General features: G+C 61.1%; 1 protein-coding gene across 2 annotated transcripts; it reads right to left on the bottom strand.

The window, feature by feature from the left end:
* Positions 1 to 288: 288 nt before the first annotated feature.
* On the bottom strand, positions 289 to 17,021 carry LOC114900801 (cytochrome P450 26B1). Of its 2 annotated transcripts, XM_029232272.1 has the most exons (6): positions 16,818 to 17,021; positions 13,104 to 13,328; positions 4,050 to 4,325; positions 3,636 to 3,791; positions 1,884 to 2,168; positions 289 to 1,499 (listed from the first exon to the last, which is right to left on the bottom strand). In XM_029232272.1, exons 1-6 carry the CDS (start codon positions 17,019 to 17,021, stop codon positions 1,107 to 1,109), a joined length of 1,539 nt encoding a protein of 512 aa, XP_029088105.1. In that variant the 3' UTR covers positions 289 to 1,106. The 2 variants fall into 2 exon arrangements, with proteins under 2 accessions (XP_029088105.1, XP_029088106.1); XM_029232273.1 differs by lacking the exon at positions 13,104 to 13,328.
* Positions 17,022 to 20,147: the final 3,126 nt, after the last annotated feature.

Here is a 20,147-nt window from a genome sequence, read left to right as displayed (position 1 = left end):
CTCCAAACCCCCGGTGATCAAGGTTTCTGACAGAGCAAGGAGGGAGGCGGTGGGCCGTTTCCCCATCCCCACCAGGGGACAAAGGCAGATGTGCTGGATTTCACCTCGGGAGTGAGGCTCTGAGGTTGAACCCACAGAAGGTCTGGCACCTGGGGGAGCTGCTCGACCCTAGGCCGGCGGGGGGCGGGGGGGGGGGGGGGGGGCTGGGTCACTTGCAGAAGTCCTGCCGGGGACAGCTGGGATGGAGGCCAGGGGATGGAGGAGATACTTGTTCCAGTCCCAGTAACACCAAGATTCGGTTATATTAGTGAATAAATATGGGGGTGGGGGGAAGGCCATCCATGAGCCGAGGGCCTTGGGTGTATGTGTAACAGGGAGCAGGGTGGGCTCCAGGCCGCCTGGCAGAAAGGTGCGGGTGTCAGTGCACGTGCCCAGGGCCACCAGGGAGGATGCTGGGAGGACAGGGCCTGGGGCTCCTTTGCCCTAAGGTCAGAAGAGAGAAAAAGTAGCAGCAATAGGTAATTTCAAATGTCCAAAACGGCAAGGGGTGGGCCTCCAGGCTGGTTACAGCCTGGCCCCACCCTGCCAAGGGTGACTGGTGTTCTATTACCCAGGATGCTGTTCCCCGCGGGCACTGGTGGCCACACCGGGAGGGGCACTCGTCCCATCTGAGCCGAGGCAGGAGGGGAAGGGGTGCTGAAGAGAGGGCCAAAGGGGGCACCTCTTTTCCTCCCTCCCCCCACATCAACCACCTGACCTCACATGAAAAGAGTCCGAAAGAAAAGGGAGGGGAGAGACCAGTTCAGAACATCACAAGCAAAGGCTGCAGCACAGCCGACATCTAACACTGTGATGGGCATGCGGGGCGGGGGGCCAGGCCCTTTCCCGGGGGAGCTAAGCTGCTGGGGACTGGAGAGACTAGAGAGAAGCAGGGGCCAGGGGGAACGCCCGACCCCGGAGAGCCCTTTTGACTTGGGGCAGGTTTGCCAGGGAGGGGAAGAGGGGCGGGCAAGGCCTGGGGGGCCCTTCCTCTTCCCCGGGCTCCAGCCCCCTCCCACACACAGGTTTCTACCCTTCCATCGCCTCCCGCCCCGAGGCCTGGCGCCCTAGACCGTGGCGCTCAGCATGGCCTCCGTCTCTGGCAGGATCTTGTTCTGGTTGGAGTCCAGGCCAAAGAACTTGACACTGAGGCCATCCACAGGGTGCAGGACGGGGACCAAGGTGATGCGGGGGAAGGTCCGGGTGGCCAGCTCGAAGCGGCTGGTGCTGGCCAGCTCCACCGCCAGCACCTTCAGGAACAGCTTGGCCAGGTGCTTGCCCAGGCAGGTCCGGACACCACCACCGAAAGGGAGGTAATGGAAGCGGCCATCCTTGTCCTCGCTCCGCGCCTGACCGAAGCGATCAGGGTCGAAGACGTTCACGTCCTTGAACACGGGCGCCGTGTCATGTGTGTCCCGGATGCTGTACATGACACTCCAGCCTTTGGGGATCTGAAAACCCTGGAGGCAAGGCGGGGGCAGGGGTGGGATGCAGTGGTGAGAACCAGAGGAGGTCTGAGAGGACCCAGGACCTTCTGCCTGCCAGCCCCCACCCAGATGTTCCTGGAGGCACCCCACTGTGGTCCCCGGGGGCCTGGCCAGCCTCCCCTTTTGGCATGTCAGTCCATCTACTTATAGATGTCCCCATGCAGCTTCACAGCGCGCCCAGCTGGGCTGCATCTGACCCAGCATCTGGGGCAGGGTCCCTGCTGGGTCCCTCCCGTCAGCCTGAAAGCTCCCTGAAAGCAAGCACCGTCTCCCCATGAGGCTGAGGTGCCCCACAGGGAGCTGGTCTTTCCCATCGGCCAACCGCCCCCACGCCACAGCCCATGGGCCCAGCCTCACGTCGAGCTCGAAGGTCTGCAGTACAGTGCGGTAGCCACCGGAGACGGGCGTGAACAGGCGCATGACCTCCTTGATGACGCAGTCCAGGTAGTGCAGCCCACTGAGCGTGCTGAGGCGCAGCGTGCCCTCGCAGGGGCAGCCGCCACTGTGCAGGATGCCCTGGGCCCGCAGCTCCTCCCGCAGCTTCTCCAGCACGGCCGGATGCTTCAGCAGCTGCATGATGAGCGAGGTGCTGGCGCTGGCGGTGGTGGCGTAGGCGGCGAAGATGAGCTCCAGCGTCCCGTCCTGCAGCAGCGAAGAAGCACCGCTTGCAACCTGGGTTCGGCCTGGTGGCCCCAGGCCACCCCTCTCTGCCGGTGCAACCCCTCTCTGCCGGTGTCCCCCAGGCCCCAGGGTTATCTAGCTGGGCCCTGCTGCTTCCTCTGAGCCTCACGTTGCTGAGCCATTTGGGCCACGATGGACAGAGGTCACGGGTCCAGTCCCCTGGCTGGGCCGAAGCACGAGCCCAAAAGTCCCTTGGGGAAGGGCTGCTTCTCACTCACTGCCGAATTCCAGGGCCGGCCTCAGCAGCCCTAATGAGTGCAGTGAGCTCACAGCAGAAAGAGAGCAAATCCCAAGGAGCAGGCACTGTGCGGGCGAGTGGGGGTGAGGTGCAGGGTCTCAACCTGGGCCTCCAGACTGGCAGCCCCAGCTCCTTCCTCCCTCCGCAGGAGGACATCTGGTAGGTGGTCAAGAGAGCTGAGGGGTTGGGAAAGCAGTCTGGGGTCATACCCACGAGGACCTGGGATGGAACTGCAGTGAGAAGGCTGAGGGAAGGTGGTCCCCAGAAGACGTAGAGCCCCTCCAGGGTCCTCTGGGGAGCAGTGGCCCCACAGAAAGGCCCCACCAAGTTATCTTGTTCCAAGCCCTGCATTTTACAAATGTGGATGCTGAGCCCAGAGAGGGGAGTGAAAGAACAGGTCCTTTACTTGCCATGGCACCACCTACAAGTCACAAAACTTCTTATGAAATGGGAAAGTCTTTGGGGCTCCTTCCTGGCTCATGAGGAAAAAAAAAAACTGGAGCTAGAATACAGGGAAGCAGAGACAGTAGGGACAGAGCAGTCAGCAGTGAAGTGTCCACAGGCACCTGGCAAGCACGAGAGTGGCAGAGTCTAGACGAGGATGAACTAATGCTCCCTCCTCAGGTGGAACATCCACCCTAAGAAAGGGCAGGCAGGAAGCCCTTCTTGGAGCCCAGTGTGGACAGTCTTGGGGCCAGCAGCCCAACTGGGCATCGCCAGTGCCAGGCAGGCTGGGAGAGTGTCAAGTGCCACCCACTTGAAAAGGCTGCTCTTCCCCAAGGGCTGAGGCTGCCCTCCTGCAAGTGGCTTCTCCTTCTGGGCCTGCATTCCCCTAGGTGACCTCCTAGGGCTACTGTGACCAAGAAATGCACTGAAATAGTGAATACTGGGGTGGGGGGCTGGCTGGGGAGAGTGAGGGGGTCAACGACGCTGCGGACGCCGTGTCTGTTCAGGGTTACTAAGAACCACTTTTCGGTATCTTTTCCAACATGGTAGATGGGACTGTGGGTGGGATGGAGACAGTGGGGCCCAGCTGCTGTGAGGACCACTCACCACCAGGACTGAGTGCAGAGCAAGCCATGGGGAGGGCAGGGGCGGCCCCGTCCGTGTGTGTGCTCCCACCCTGAGCAGCCCCAGCACAGAGCGCAGGCGTTTGTGCTGCCTGAGGTGGCTGGGGAGGGGTGCCCCACCTTCAGTTCCTGCATGGTCATCTCCTCCCCGTGCTCCTTGCTGCTCTCGATGAGGATGTCCAGTGCATCTGAGTAGTCCTTGCCCTGCGTGCACTGCAGCTTCTCCCGGATCGCCTTTTCCAGGCCCTTCTGTAGGGTCTGTCGTGCCTGAATGCCCTGAGGCGGGGAGGAGGCCATCTGGTTACCCAAGGGGAAGGGCAGGGTCACTGAGGGCCTCCTCCCAAGGCCGGGCAGGGCAGGGTGGGGACTTTTCTGAGAGTTCCCATCTAAGCAGCAGTGACCTTGGGGGAAGGCTCCCGCTGAAACCTCCCTACTGTCTGTGTGACCAGTGACCATCTTAGCAGTCAGCCGCCCCTCCCTCAGGGTGGGCTCACGGATGCCCATCTCCTCTCCTCCCAGGCCCTGGGTGCTCACCCGCCGGTAGCCACTAAAGGGCAAGTCGACAGGCAGGGAGAAGACGTTCTCCACAAACTGCTGGTAGACCTCAAAGAGGTGCCCGAGGTCCTCCTCGGGGATGCTGAAGCCCAGCAGCACTCGGATGGCCATGCGGAAGGTGAGCTTCTGTGCCTCCTGGTACACGTTGATGGCCTCGGGGTGGCTACTCCAGGCACGTAGTGTGTCCTGGATCACCAGCTGGATCTTGGGCAGGTAGCTCTCCAGGGCCTCGTGGCTGAAGATCTTGGAGAAGACCTGGAAAGCAGAGGGTCAGATGGACTCTGGCCTGCCCGCTCGGCCCAGCTGAAGCACCGTTCCCACGACCGTGATCAGGGAAAACTCCAGGTCCTTACCCTGACCAAGCTCAAGCCTTGCCGTCTCCAGACACAGTCCCTCTGCTGGCTCCTCTACTCTGAACCCCCCTCCTACTGCCCACGTCGTGGAGGGGAGGCAGGGGAAGGACGGGATTAAAACATAGTTCATAAAGTCGGGACATTCAACATCACTCACAGGGTGACCTGAGCTGGCATTCCTTTCTGAAACCCCAGAAAATCATGTGCTCCAAATAATGGCAAAGCCCGGGGACTGGGCAGTCCAGCTGCCAACAGGTCTGCAGGCGATGTGGCCATACCAGAGTGGGGGGCAACACAAGAGGGCGCTGGGCAGGGCTGGAGGGGAGGCTGCCCCTCCACTGCAGGGGCCATTCCCGAATGCCCAGGCCACGGGGCAGACGTGCCCAGGAGGAACAGAACACAGGTGAATGGACTGGACAAGGAAGAGGTGGAAAGCAGTAAGTGGCTCTTTTACTCCACTGATGGGAGAGCAAGAGAGTCCAAGGCTAGACTGCAAGCAGGACTTCCTGAGACCCAAGACTGCTCTCACTCCCTGGGAAATACCTACTGGGTAGAGATCGTAGGGGGTTTGTTAACTGTGCCATCCAAATGTCTTCAGTGTGGCCGGGTCTGGAGGCACGGGGATGGGGGCAAGACTCCCCACCTCAAAAGATCAGAAAGCCAAACAGAAGGCCTTTTAATTTCCCACATCTTCCCGGTCCATTTTAAGTAGCCAGTGAGTCCCTGTTTCCACCTCCCTCGCTTGCTATCCTCCTGATTCCTGAGCAAGTTCCTCAGCCTCCCTGCCCCCTCCTCACCCAGATGCCCCTGCGCATAGTTTCACGCTGCTGCCCGGGGTGTACAGCAGAGGGTAAGATGTTAGTTTATTTACTGTTGGCCGGTGGGTCACACGGGCAACCAACAATGCTTAGCCCCGACCCCCAGAGTCCAGAGCAGAAGGGGGTGCCCCCACCGGGGCCAAGGGAAAGTTCACCGGGGAAGTCAAGGGTGGGGGGGGGCGGGCAGCGCAGAGGAAGGAGACAAGTACTCCTCTAGCCGCACCCCCATCAACCCCATGCAAACCACACACACGCGCCCACCCTCCCCTCCTGCCCCCAAACACAACCACCGCACAAACTGTAAATGTGAGAATTTCCCCTGCAGTCAGCTCAAGGAGGAAAAGGTAACATTTTCCTGGCCTCAGCCCTGCATGGCTAATGGGAGGGCTGGTTTGCAGAAATAACAGTGCTGGCCCTTCAGTGGCCCAGCCAGGCGTTCACAATAGCACTTTCATTCCGAAATTCCCGGTGGGCAGAGGGAGGGAGGGAAGGAGGCCGGTGAGGGGCAGAAAAGCCAGCACTGTCTGGGGCTGCTCCTGCTGCTAAGGGACAGCTGAAATGTAGAAGGATGAGGGGAGGTGGCCAGGGGCAGCCCAGGCCTGGCCAGGTCACTCACACCTTGCTCAGCTGTGAGGGCCCCGGGAATTTCCAGGGCCACCTCCCGCCAGGGCGCTCTCTGCCTCAGCCCTGCCCCCCTGGACCCTAGTGTCCTTAGGATGCCAGGTTCCACTCTTGGTCTAGGAGTTTTACGGGTAGGAGTGGGGCCCTGCCCCAGAGCCCATCACTGGCCTGCTAGGGGCCCTTATGAAACAGCAAAGAGCCCACAGAAGGAGCAGTACGTGGTCCGTGGGAGCCAAGCAGGCTCATGAGGGATGCAGGATGATAACTCTGTGGCTGCCAGGTGTCGGTGGGGAGGCTGGAGGTAGGGCAGGCAGGGGCAGGGGGGCCATGTCTGGCCAAAGCCAGCCAACCTAGGGCAGAGTCAAGGGCACTGCCCTGGAGGGAACGTAGCAGGGGCTGGTCAGAGCCCCCAGCACGCAGGACACCTGGACCCAAAGGTGGGCATGTGGAGGGGGAATCAAGCAGAGGCCCATGCCGACCAGGACCAGCCGAAGTCAAAGCCAGCTAGGCTCCTAAGATGCAGTGGGTGGTGGGAAAAGGCAGGCTGGGCACCCAGAAACCTGAGTTTTATTCCCGGATCATCCACCAACTTACTGTGGGATCATGGCCAAGTCACCTTGCGGCCTCATGGTTTCCTCATCTGTAAATTGGTAAGGTTGAACCAGGTGATCTCTGTGGTCCCTTTCAACGCACAGATCACACGAACACCAGTATCCGTGTGTCCCTAAGTAGACGCTTTCCCCTCAAAGAAGCCCAGAATCTGGCACGGCAACAGTCACCTGGTGTAAGTGCCTGCCAGGCCCCCACTCACACACCTCGTATGCGCTACGGTGGCTCAGGAAGGGCCATCCCAAGGTTACCAAAGGGGGAGCTCTGAGGGACCCCACTGCACCCCGAGGAGTGGCCAGACAGGACCCAGGGACAAGCCTTGCCCCGTCTGTCCCAAAGGTTACATTCCCTGCGCCCTCTAGCGATGGCCGGCTGAATCGCTCCTTCTCCAGCCTTGGGGGCCACGGAGAGCAGGAAGGACCCATGGGGACCTGGGACTGGGCAGAGCGATTCCAAGGGCAGGGGGTCCACACCTGACCTCTAGGTGGGAAGGGGCCCTGAGCAAGGTCAGGAGCTGAAATGACTGCAGGAAAGCCTGCACCTGCAGGCCCCCCGGGGTGGGGCTTCTGAAAGAATTTCAGCCACGACCAGGGCTCTTACCTTGACCCAGAAAGGAGTCTAACTGGATGCTCTGGGGTCCCTTTCCTCCTGGCTGTCCCATGATTCTCCTCAGAGGCCCCCAGAGGTGGAGAAACTACCCAGATGAGAAGCCGAGCAAAGGCAGATTGCGGGCACTCCAGGCTCAAGGGGCTTTGCTCGGTGGTCACCAAGTCCATGCCCCTGCCTCCCGCCCAGCTGTTCCACAGGCATCAGAGCCTCCCAGGCGCCGGGAAACTCCAGGGCCTCATCCCTGGGACCGTGCCCAGGGTTAACAACGTGGGCACTTCCCAAATCCAGGGCAGTCCAGAAACCACCGCCCACCACAAAGGCCAGGAGGAGGCGGAGGTGCTGCCCAGGGCACAGGAAGGCCTGGGCACGTGGGGGCGATCAGGGTCAGGACTTGGGCACAGGGGAAGGCACCGGCGGAGCAGCTCATCGTGAAGAGGGGAAGGGTTCCCAGAGGCCCCAGAGCCCACGGCCTGACCGCAGTTGCAGCAGGAGCCAGGGCTGCTTTGTTTCCCTCTGGGGCTTCCCTTGGAATTCCCACAAGTGAGCCAAGAATGCTGGACAAAGGTCACCGGGAACCAGCCTGGCTCGGGCAGAGCCCTGCACAGGGAGAAGCAGGTATGGACATCCCATCAGGGTTGGCACTGGGGAGAGCAGGGCGGAAGTGCACGGGAGACCTGGGAACTCCAGGCACATACCCCGAGCAGGACGGGCTCTGGCCTTGAAGGATGTGCTTGGAAACCCTCCCCCAACCTCTATGGGTTTTCCCAACAATGCAGTTGGCTCAAGAGCCCACATCCTGGGTTCTCGCTCTCCCTGCAATAAAAGCTGAATCCATAACCAGGGTCGGGGGAACCACCAGGGGGCTTGTCAAGGCTCAAACTCTGTATAATTGTTCCTACAAATGTCTCCCCCACATCCCCAGGCCTCCCTCCCCACTCCTGCCTCTTAGCCAGCGCCCCTGGGAGGGGAGTCGCTCACTGGACCCCCATGACCCTGCATGCTGACCCGCTCAGCCCGATAACCTCCCCTTCTCAACTGGCAGCTGTGGATGGATGGAGAGAAGGATGGGCAGCCTCAGAAGCAGGAAGAGCCAGAGAGGGGACCCACTCCCCGGTCCAGTGACTCAGACTGGGAGGAATGGAGGCAGCTGCCCGGGAGGGTGGGGGCCTAGGCAGGCCACCCCGCCAAGCCACCAGGGCCGCGGCCTGAGGAGTGGAAAGAATAACAGAGGGCGGGCAGCCGCCGAGGCAGCTGTCCGAACAGCGCAGGGGTGAGGCCAAGGTGCGTACTTTATGCTCAAGTAGGGGGAGGACAAGAAAGGACGTCATCCCTCAGCTGCCTGGCATTTCCACTGGACCTCCACTCCACCCTGGCTGCCTCCCGAGCCAGTCCCCACTCAGCCCCTCTGATTGGGAGAGGCTGGCCAGATCCCCCAGCCTGGGTATGCCCCTTCTGGGTCCCTAGCATCTGTGGGCAGAGTATCTGTCCCCAACTCAAGTCCAGCTCTGACTGTCCCCCCAACTCTTCTACACACAACAAAAGCACATTGTGGATGAGGGGAGAGAGCAGCACTTGGCACATACCTGCCGGGCTCTGAGTTCTGTCCAGACCCTCCCATCCCTCCTCCAACCATAGAAAAACCCCCTGAGAAAGCTGAGGCCCAAAGAAGGAAGGGCTTTCCCAAGGTCACAGTCTGGGGCACAACTGGCCACACTCACCAGGGTCCCTGAACACCCTGCCTCCCACCAATCCAAACCCCGCTGAGCCACCCTCTACCAGTCCTGGGGGCTCTTGATGTATCTAAGAGCTAGAAGGGGACGCTCCTCTAGGGCCCAAATTTATTCTGAGGGTAAGGCCAGCTGTTTCGGCTACTCTGTCAGCCCCTGGAGGCACACCCACCCTGCCCTTCAGCCCCAGGAACCTGGAACGGATACAACTGGCTTAGAGGGATCAGGGCCAGAGCAGACCCCAGCCAAGCCTCCCCACTTCCAGCCAAGGCCACAACTGTCTCCCAAGGCTGGGAGAGCGAGCATCACAGCATCACAGCCTTGGACCCCACCCTGCCCTGGGAAAAGGACGCGGAGGGGGGTGAAAGGGAGGGCCCACACCACTCACCCCTGCCTGACACAAGGGCACGCAGAGGGAGGAGCCCACTCCCAGGCGCCCTGGTGGCTGGCCGTGGGCACCCTCCCCCGCTGACCTTCAGAGACATCCGCTCTTGCCACCTGCCCCCTCAGCAGCCCCTGATGCTACAGTAATTTTTGGTGAAAGACCTCCGCTGGCAGCACAAAGGCTCCGTGCCTCTGCCAGGGGGTGGGGACAGGGCTCCCAATAGCAGGGCTGCCTGGCCATGCCACCGCCTTCCCATCCCACACAGGTGGAAACTTCTGCCCTGAGCTGAGCCTGGCAGACATGACTTTGAAGCCAGAGGCTGTGCAGTGGTTCAAAGGCCACCTGGAGCCAGTCTGAGCCAGCCTCCCCCAGGACCCCACGACCATGGGCCCTCTTGGCTCTGCCCTCCTGCTGAGGCACCTCCTGGCCTCTCCATCCCGACATAAACCCAAGCCTACAGAGGATTTCTGAGGCGAGTGCGGTAACCCTGAGCCTGAGCTCCTCCCCGAGCCAGGACGGGGCCCAAAGGCCAAGTCAGTGAGGATCGGTGGGTGGGCAGGCCAGGCTTCTTAATTCCTATCCCCAAAACGTCTGGAGCTGTCCCCCCACCTCAGCCACAGGCACAGAAGTCCCTGAAGCCAGGGGTCAGGGTAGGAGGGGCAAGAAGACCACTCCTAGGGTCTCTCCAGTCCAGAGTTCCAAAGCTAAGTTCATCCTTGGGATGTACTCCAAGTTCTCTGACAGAATCTCAAGGCCACTGCCTGAAATGCCCTGAAGATGCTGGCCCTTTGGTGCAAAGAGGCCCAGCCCTATCTCCAGAGGAAAAGAGGAAATGTCTGATCCTGGTGTGTGGGGTTGGGCACTGGATGCTTCCAGAACTACCCATGACAACCACCCCCCTTCTCTGGTAACCCTCCCGCCCCATCTTCCCTATCAGACTCCATCCACCCTTCCAGGGCAATTCCCAGCTTCTTTGCATACAAAGAGAGATGCAGTCCCTCCCCCATGAACCAGAGACCTCCTGGCCCCAGGTAGGGAAGGGGTAACAAAGGACGAGGGACAGAATCTGAGGTCGCAGCTATAGGGACACAGGCCTGGCTTCCAGAGAGGATTCTGTTAGATTGGGCAAGGTATTCTGGACGTTCTCCCTGGCAACCCTACCCCTCCCTCTTGGCCCTAGACCACCAGGGCAGACTGGACAAACACCTGGAGTGCAGTGATGGCTGTGAGGAACCCCTTTCCCAGCACACCTGGTCAGACCTCCAGAGAAGGGGTGGGGTAGCAGCCCCAGTGGAAATAGTGACGGTCCTAGCTCCCCGCCAGCAGGGCCTCAGCACACCTGGCCCCCACTTCCTGCGAGTACATCCTAACCAGGCTGGGCCTGGCCCAGCAGCCCGCTCTCCAGCCAGGTCCCTGCTTGCAGCGTGGGCTGGCTAAGGCAGTGTGAGTGGCACAGGGCAGTCCCCACCCTGGCCAAGTTGGGTCCACTGGGCATTGGGTCCAGCAGACTGGCCATTCTCTCCAGGACCAACCTGTGTGCCTCTGAGTACTCTCTTCTCATCTCTCCAGCTAGATTCTACTTCTTAAGGGCAACGACCAAGTTTCCGGCTTCTATGCTTGTATCTAATCTAAGGCCTGCTACTCAGTAAACTTAAGTTTATGGAACATTGATTAGAGATTTGGCGGGGGAAGGATGTTTTCATCTGCCCATTTAACATAGGACCCACACACATGCCACATAGCAAGCACACAACTAGCACACAGAAACCCTGCTTCGGGTTCCCAAGCCTCTATCAGGATGAGCTGGTTTCTGGCTGCTCCCTTATCCACAAGGTGCTAGAGGGCAAGGGTGCCTGAAAGAGAGAGACTATCTATGCTTCATCTGTGGTCCTCCTTTCTGGCCCCACCCAGGTCCCACGCCCTCACCCTGTCCCTCACTCCAGCTTCCTCCCCTGCATATTCCTCCAGCAGCATTCATCTGTGCCCCCCCTCCTTCCTCCCAAATGGATGATGTAAGCCAAAACCTTGGAGCTTTCCAGGAGGGCCCTCCCCACCTGGAGGCCCAAAGCCAAGTCAGGCAGAGGGTGCAGGGAACTGCAGGGCAACAGCCTCTCCCCAAAGCCCTCTGCACCCCCAGGGTCTCACACTCAGGTCCTGACCAAGCCTTCTTCCCCCCAGCACTCCCTCCCCACCTCCACCCTGACCCTCAGCTTCTGGCAGCCCCAGGTGGGCAGGGCTGAGGAGGGCTCTACTTGGTGGCTTAGAAACAACTCTTCCCATGGATGCCCGTGTTGCAGGCCCTGCCCTGCCTTTTCTTCCTTTCCCGACCTGGTTCAAGTCCCTCAATCTCTCCAAGCCTCGGACTCCTCTTCTGTGAGAAAGGGACAGTAATTGCGTTCTTGTCAAAGTCTTTATAAAGTGAGAAAGCAGCCACATTCTTTGGAGCTGGGTTTCTGAGGCTCAGGCTCTCTCCTAACTCTTTGAAATACGCTTTTGGTGGAGTCACAAAGACTAAGAAAAAAAGGAGTGTTCGGCATATTTGAAGAGCCCCCATTCTTGAGCCTACGGGCCCCCTCCCAGCCACTCCCAAGAACCCTCCCATCTGACCCCGGGCTCTGTTAGCTGCTTCCTGCTCTAGTGAAGCAGATGGGAAGACCACTTTCCCAGCCCCTGAAATACGTGCTTTAGCGGGGGGGGGGGGGGGGGGGGGGGCGGGGTGGTGTACGTGCTGACCAGTCCCCTCTGATTTTTCCTCCTTTTATCTGTTCCGGAGAACTACTCTTCGCAGGCAGTTCGGAAGACGACAGATTCTACAGGATGAACTCCTCTGTTCACACACAGACGTCCGGAGGAGGGGTCTGCCCCACCATGGCCCTCTCCTGTCTCCCAGGCTCTGCCACTTTTCCCGGAGATCAGAGGCTGCCTCTCCCTTTCCTTTAGGTTTCAAACTGGGTGAGTCCTCTGACCCAATGGAAAAAGTGAAGGGAGGGGAGGTCGTGCAGCGCTGCCCCTCCCCACCCCCGCACCCCAGTCGCGGCCGCTTTAAGCCGGCGGGCCGGCGCCCCGCCCGCCGGCGGCTCAGCTTTCGGGTTACTGCAGTTCAAACAGCACGTGCCGCCCGCGCTCTGAGCCGCAGCGGCGGCGCTGCCCTGGGAGGGGGCGGGGAGGCTTGCCCCTCGCGCGCTGGCTCGCCTCCTCCGCGCCTCTTCCAGGCGCTCGGGAAATCCACAGGATAAACACCCACTTTCTCTTCCTCTTTATGGGAGGGGGTAGGTGCGCTTTGATCCCCCGCCGCGCGTCGGCTCGCCGAAGTTCTCCCACCCCTCGCCCTTCCCCCTCTGTCCAGACCGGTGCGCGCAGTGGCCCAAATTTCACCTCACCCCTCCCAGGCAAGGCCCAGCAACCTCTGCCCACAAGGTGCCCCCAGCCCCCGCGCCTGCCCGCGTCGCCCTTAAGCAACCTGTGGCCGGGAAGCTAGGTGTGATTTTAGAACGATCCGTTAACAGTCCTCGGAATTCCAGGGGACGAAAAGGAGGAGCGCTGGCCACCGTCCGCCCTCTCTTTTTTCCAGGTTTGTGGAACACGACGATGACAGGCGTTGGACGCCCCTGTCGCTGCATGTTCAAGTTGTCCAAACCAACCCCCAATTAGCCACCCGTTGGGCCTGGCAGTGCGCACGGCTTGGTGTCTTACCAAGAGGGCAGACCCGGAAGAGGCCTGTACAGGCCCTGGATCTGGGATCGCAGCCGTCTAGGCAGGGAGCTTCGGGATCCTCCCACATGGTGTGCAAATGGGGGCGCGGATTCTGGTAGGAACGTCCCCGGGTCTCCGAGAACTCCTTACCCCGAGGGAGGTGCACGAGAGAAGAAGATCAGAGCACGGTTGCGGGGCTCTTGGCCTAGAGTTCTTACCTTGCGCTTGTTGCGGTGGATATCGCCGATGGAGTTGGCCACCGTGTTCGGGCCCAGCAGCATGCGTGTGCTACGTGGCCACTCGGTGCTCACGAGGTGGTGCTCGCCCATGAGGATCTTGCGTACATTCTCCGCGCCCGTCACGCGGATCAGCGGCCGCCCGAGCAAGTGCGTCTTGAACACGTTGCCATACTTCTCCCTCCGCGACGACTGGAAGCCAGAACCCTGCGGGTGCCACGCAAAAACTTTCTCAGGGCCCACATCTCCAGATGGGACACCTGGGAGGCCCAGCCTCGAGGGCCCGCGGGGGAGGGGCGGAGGATCCCACCCGGGGCACCAGTCCCCTACCCCCCCCACACACACACGCATGCACGTACGTAGGTTTTATTTTTCACAGCATGCATGAGAACTGGGGCCTAGAGGATAATCAATAAAGCAAGGGGGCGAGAGGCCCAGGGCAACCCCCCGGGAGGTTGTTTTTTAGTAATGACTTGCGGGAGGGAAAAGATATCCTGGACTGCGGGACCAGAAGCTAGAACCTCCGCCTCCCACTTCCCCCGCCTCGCGCTCGGGAGACTCTCGGAATAAATATTTCCAGGCTCCCGGCCACGGGCTGGCGAGACCCTGCGGGGTGGCCGCAGGCCAAAGATTATTTATAGCGGCGAGCGGTCGGTGCCCGGAGGCAATCACTACAGATGGGGGTTGGGGTTTCCTCCGTTCGCTGGTGTGGGCCACGAAGGGACACGGCGGCCCTCTGAGGGCTCCGCAGGGTCGAGTCATGGGCCGGCAGCCGCGATTTTCCTAATGCAATATGCCCTGGAAATAACTGAGGAGGACTTTCGTCGTCGCCCTGGAGTCTGGGACGCGAGAGCAGAGGAAGGCGCTTCCCGATGGGCGGGGTAGGGCTGGGCGGGGCCGCCGTCTCAGGTAACCGGATCCCCGGTGGCAGCAGCGCGAGCAGAGCGGAGCCAGGCCCCGGCCCGGGCCCGGCGCTCGGAGGAGCTGGCTGTGTCGGCCCCACGCGGGTACCGGAAACAGAGGGGACCTCCGAAGGGCGGGAGCAGGGGCGTCCCGCTCACCTTTGACGAAGTAGCTCGCCACCCCACCCTGCATTAACCCTTCTCCGGCCAGGGCAACAGCCGGTGAGAAGGGGAGGGGCGCCACCTGTCAGGCCGTCCCGCCTGCCCGCCTGCAGACGTGCGGATGCCGGCTCCAGACCTGTGGGGTCATGCACTCCCCGAAGGGACACTCCGCTTCCTCTTTTCCCGGGTTGGTCCCCCTCCTCACTTTCCCTTCTTCCACGGAAAAGCATTCGCCAGTTAGATGTGTACACACCCCAGCCCTGCCGAAAAGTGACTCTGCAGAACCCGGAGCCCTAATCACTTTTCCACGTGTGCCTCCGGCCCGGGCGCGCGACAGGGAGCGAGCTCGGAGCGCCCGCGCCTCCAGGAGGGGGACTGGGCCGCGGGGGACACCGCCCCACTCCCAGGTTGGCGGGTCGGGGAGAACTCCCGCCACCCTGCCGCGGTTCTAGACGGCGTCTACCCCTTTAAGAGAAATCAAGGCGAGGGTGGAGGTGCGACAAAAAGGGGCAGAGAGCGGGGTTCCCTCCCTCGGTCTGCTGTACCGGTCTCTCTCACTACGTCTGACTCTCCTCTCCTGCGTTTCCTCTGTTTTTCTTTTCTTTCGACACAAAAGTTGGGTTGTGAATTTTCCGAGGTCGCCGCCGCCTTTCTTCCGCGGCACCCCCTCCCCCGCCTCTGATCTGCCTAACTATAATTAAAGTGCGTTTTTTGTGGCATTAATAAAGAGTTATTTGTCCGCCGTTTCCACGGTTTTCACAAAGAGGACTTTCATAGGGGCGGCCGCTCGAGCCGCGAGTCCAATTTATACAAAAATGTTGTATTTTTAGCCCTGGGCTCTGTTTAGATGGCGCACGGTGGAAACGGAGAGCCCTTGGAGGTCCCCCCGTAAAATCTGATAAATGACTCCGAAAAAATAAAGCTGGGATTCAGAGGGCTCCCATTAACCCCTTCAGTGCTTCTCTACACTCATCTCCCATTTCCTTCTCACCTCAGAGTCAAGGGCCCCGGGGGCGAACAGATTGGGTGGCGTAGGCCTGCTTCCCCCTCCCCATCTTACGTGCGGGTCGGACGCGGAGCCCCAGAAGCCCTTGTGGGATTCGGAGAAAAGGTCAGGGGACGTTGGTGGCGGGGGTGGGGTGGGGGCGGTGAGGAAGGGGGGGCGGTGACAGACCGCGAATTCTGCAAATTGGCTCTAATACGGCAGGGGCCGACGCCCCTGTGAATATATTTTATTTCCTAAATTCTCGGCCAAAAGCCTAGACCACCGCTGCAGTTAACCCTTTAAGTGTGTTGGCACGGGAGAGGCTCTGGGGATTTCTTTACGGCAGCGGGGCGGGGGGAGGTCCCATTGGTTGAAGTGAACCCCACCTTGTTGCACGAACAGGCCCCCAAAGAGATGGGCTGATACCGGGACTTGGGAAAACCGCAGGGCAGAGGAACCTCGCGTGCCCCTCCCGCCCCAGCTCTGCTGTCAATTGGCGCGGGGCGGGGCTGCGCAGGGTGTATGTGTGTGTGCACGCGGATTACACGCGTCTGTTAATTTCAAGCCAAACTTTCGCACTTCTAAACTCACAGGTCTCTGCGTTCACCTCCCGCCTCCGCTTTCCCGGGCCGAGACTGTCTGTTTCAGTACAGCCTACCTTCTGCTAACCCCTAACAGCATCTGCCGGACAAACACGCGTGCACACGCCCACACAACACACCTTCCGCGGTTAACCCAGAGGACCCCCCCCCCAAAGAAAAACCTGCTGTGTATCGAATTGCAAAAGCGATTATCTAGCACTTGAGGATGTTAATTCCAGGTTAATCTCCCCATTACCTACCTGGGTCTGGTCCCCGACGCGCCCACCCCCATTATCACCAGCAGTGCGGGTTGTGTGGCGTCTCACAACAAACACAAACGCACTCTATGGGTCTCACACACACCTCTCCCAAGTTACTCTCCCCTGCTAAACTGTCCCCACCCAGTAAGTAAATAGACCCTTTTCTCCGAAAGCCGAGAAACCTCGGGTCTCAGGCTTCTCATTTTCCTTGGGTTACCTCCTTCCTCCCCCACCACAAAACACACACACTTTCTCAGACCATAGAACGGGGCTATAGTACCTGGCGTGGCCGGTGACGCGGCGGGAACACAGCCCGGGTCTTAAAGGGGCAATCCTGGCTGCCACTGGCCCACTCTTTCTTTCCCTGACTCAGTTTTCGGGTCCCAGTGACACCGCCAAAGCCCGGGAAGTCGACGGTGACTGGGGCCTGGAGCGCGAAGGGGAGGCGAAAGCGGCTCACGACTGGATGCCCCCTCCGGCTCGCGCTGCGCGGGGAGCCCCCAGGACGCTCGACGCACCCCTGTTGAGTCGCTCGCGACTGGAAAAAGTCGGTCTTGGGAGCCCTCTCGGATTCGGGAACCTCTCTTACCAGCCCCTTGAACCTGCGCACCCGGCGCCAGCGGGCTCGGAACCACTCCGCAGGCGGGCAGGGGAAGCCCGGGCGGCTCAGGCAGAGAGGAGGGAAGGGGCGGGGCGGGGACCCGTGCTTTCAGGCTCCCGGCGCCCCCTGGCCGGCCCGCGGCTCCATCCGCCTGGTGCTCGCCGCTAGCGGACCCTGGAGAGCAACGGAGCTAGAGCGCCCTTACCTGTAGCAGCCAGTGGCCGGTCTCTCCGATGAGCGGGAAGCCCATGGAGCCCTTAGGGATGGGCAGCTTGCAGCTTTTGTCGCGGGTGGCAGCCCAGCGCAGCTGCCACAGCTGCTGCGACACGGCCAGCAGCAGCGTCACCGACACCAGGCACGCGGCGAGGGTGGCCAGCGCCGACACCAGCTCCAAGCCTTCAAAGAGCATGTTGGCGGCCGCTCGGGGGATTGGCTGTGCTGGCCGCGGCGGGGGAGGGGAGGGCCAGACGAGAAGGGACGGGAGCGGCGGGGGAGGGGAGGCTGCCGCCGGGGGTCCTGACACCTCCGGCCGAAACAGAAAAGGAGCAAGGAGCCAAGGGAAGGGAAGGGAAGTGGAGGCTGCGAAGGGAGCGGAGACAGTGGGGGGAAATCGCCTAAAAGAAGAGAGAGAGGAGACACGAGGCGACTCGGAGTGTAACTTTGTTTGTTTGTTTGTTTGTTTGTTCCCTTATAGCGGACTTAGGGGCTGCTGGAGGGGTGATGAGACGAAGCCGTGAATCAAGCTGGTGGATTAGCTCTCCCCGCAACCATCACACTCGGAAAACTTTGGAAAACTTTGTCCAGCGGGAGCCTCTCTCGTAAGCCCCTTCCCCTGCTGGCGGGGGGGGGGGGGGAAGAGGTGGGGACAGAGAACTAGCGGAGAGAAAGTGCGATCGATTTGTCAAAAGTTTTCCCCTCAAATTCCTAGGGTAAAAAAAAAAGGAAAAAATCCTGAATTCCAACGAACCCAGAAACTTTGGGTGCGAGAGGGAAGGCTCCCCGGCTGAGGCGAGTGGAGAGGCCGAGCCCAGCGCCCCTGGGCTGCCCTGGGCGGCGCGCCGGAGCCCCAGAGCCGCCGCTGCACCCCCGAGGCGGGCGCGGCGGGCGAGGCGGCGCGGCGGGCGCGGGTGCGGAGCCGGCGGACCGCGGCCCGGACGGGACGCAGCCGGCGACAGAGCCCCGGGCGGGCGCTGGGGCGGCGGCGGCGGCGGCTGGCGGGAGGGGTGAGGCGGGGTGGGGTTGGGGGAGGAGGTGAAAACCCGAGCTGGGCTATTGTATCAATTAAGAAAAGGCAGTCTGTCCCGGGACGCAGTCTCTCGGCTCAGGAGTTGCTGCTGGGAGAAGAAAGGGGGTGGGGGTGGGGGGAGAAAGGAAGGCAAAAGGAATGAAAGAAGGGAAAAAGCAGGAGGCAGGATTTCAGGGCTGATGGTTTTAAAAGCTTCTCTCAATGTGAATTTGTGCCTCTGAGAGCCAGGCGATGCGCGTGTTTATATAGAGCCGGGAGGCTGCGCCGTGGGCGCTCCGCCAGCACCCCCCACTCCCACCCCCACCCCCACCCCACCTCCGCCGCGCTCTCGAAGCCGGAGGCGTGGTGAGAGGCCGGCGGCCGGAGCGTGTGAGCGCCCGCCGGCCTCCAGCCCCGCCCAGGCCGCCCGCAGCCCGCAGCCCGCCGCCCGCCCCGGACCCACTTGTAGCCGCCGCAGGATCAAACTCAGTTCACCTCTCGCCTCCTCTTCCTTCTCGCCGGCGTCTCGCTGAGCCCGGCACCTACAGACGGACGAGATGAGACACACACACACACACACACACACACACACACACACACACGGTGTGCGCTCGCACGGTGCCCGCTTGGCTGCTAGGCTACTTCCCTCCCTCTTTTCCTCCCTGTCGGGCCCCGGCCCCCTTCCCGCATCCCAGGCAGTCCCGCGTGGGCTGTCGCCCCAGCAGCTGAGGTCTCAGGCGGACTGCCCCTCGACTGAGAGGCGCCAAAGGCCCCTAAACCTGTGCTTAGGGTCTACAGCTCCTATCCCGCGGGACCCCGCTGGCTCCTATCTCCCGGAACCCCTCAATCCTCTCATTTGCCACTCCCACTCTCTCCTAGCCGGGGGGTCCTCCATCCCGGATCTGGACATCCTCAAACCTCGGAGGCCAAGGTCCCTTCCCTCCCCCGCCATACGTCTCTTACCCTACAGGACCCCGAAGTTCCCCTCTCCCCGTGCGCGTCCCGGGCAGCTGACGCCGCAGCCTTCCTTTCGGACACCTCGAGACCCCCGAATTTGTAGTCCCCTCCGCCCCCCCCCCCCCGCTGCGTCGGAGGAACCCCGATGCTGGTCCGGTGAATGTCCCGAGAAGAGGACAAATGCTGCGGCCCCTGCACCCGGAGGCGGGAGGTGTCGGGTACAAACGTTCATTGATAAATTAGCAAATAAACACGCCAGGTGAGCGCGGCCACCTTCTCCCAGCCGGCCGCTGAGGGCCCAGCGCGCGTGCCTGTGCGAGGTGTGCGTGTGGCCCGGGGCCGCAACTGTGTGCGCGCGCGAGTGTGTCCCCGGGTCGGCCCGACGTCTGTGGAGCTGTGTGGCGTGTCTGCGGGTTTGTGTGTTCTCTCTGGTGCTGTATGTGTGTCTGTGCGTCGTGCATCCGTCTGTCATCTGGGCTCTCCTCCTGCGTGTCTGTGATACATGGAGCTATGCGTGCCAACCCCGACACGGTCTAGCTGGTGCCTGGCTCGCCCTCTCCCGCGCGTCCTGTTTTCCCCCAGCCCCCTTTTCTCTGTCGTTCACTCTTGCACTCCCAGAACAGAAGACCCAACCTTCAGTTAGGATGGCGTGTGTGTAAACGAAATTAGATTCCCCTTTTAACACCTCCCCTGCATCCAATACGAGTTCTATTTTAGAGTTCACCAGAAGAGAACGTGTATGTGTCTAAGGGGCGAGCATCTGTGCTGTCCCTCCCCGTGTGAGCCCTTCCGAGGTTGATGTGGCGGGCGGAGATTTAAAAGCTCTCTTGCTTCTAGCGCTGGGTCATCTCGGCTCTCACTCTCTGCCCTGGAACCCCACCTGGTGGACAGTCGTAGCACTACAGATCCAGGGGGAGGCAATTCCTGCTCCCCCCCCCCTTCCCTCTGTCTCCATTCACAGGGAAGATCAGCCCTAAAGGGCCTGCTTGCAGGCTCCTAAGTGGCTCCACTCCTGCTTCAGTGCCCTCAGACTTCCACCTCAGGCGGCTTGGGGCCCAGACCCTCACAAAGTCCCTGTCAGGACCACCGTGACCCCAGAAATAGAGAGCTGGGGCACATCCTCACAACAGGGAGGTTTCACAGGACAATCAATTCTGGATTGGGTACCCAGGAGCCACGAGACCAAAACCACACCGTTCCCTTTGCTGGGGGGGGGGGGTGGGTGAAAGTGGGCAGGAGTGGGGCTGGGGGAGATTGTTGAGGCTCTGCTGTTTTGAAGAGCCCTAAGAATATAGCCTGACCCCCAGACACAGCACTCCTCCGGGATGGCAGAATAGGCAAGGTGACCCTGGG

Source organism: Monodon monoceros, unplaced genomic scaffold (genome assembly GCF_005190385.1).
Source record: "Monodon monoceros isolate NGI ecotype Baffin Bay Population unplaced genomic scaffold, NGI_Narwhal_1 Super_Scaffold_19, whole genome shotgun sequence".
Lineage (NCBI taxonomy): Eukaryota > Metazoa > Chordata > Mammalia > Artiodactyla > Monodontidae > Monodon > Monodon monoceros.
This window is presented reverse-complemented; position numbering and strand designations above follow the sequence as displayed.

Bases quoted from the DNA above. Each gene is read 5' to 3' on its own strand.
- LOC114900801 (XM_029232272.1), bottom strand. From the start codon at position 17,021: ATGCTCTTTGAAGGCTTGGAGCTGGTGTCGGCGCTGGCCACCCTCGCC. The intron at 3,792-4,049 runs GTGAGCACCCAG...TCCCCGCCTCAG, and splicing joins CCTTTAGTGGCTACCGGCGG to GGCATTCAGGCACGACAGAC. The intron at 1,500-1,883 runs GTGAGGCTGGGC...CCTTGCCTCCAG, and splicing joins TGCAGACCTTCGAGCTCGAC to GGTTTTCAGATCCCCAAAGG.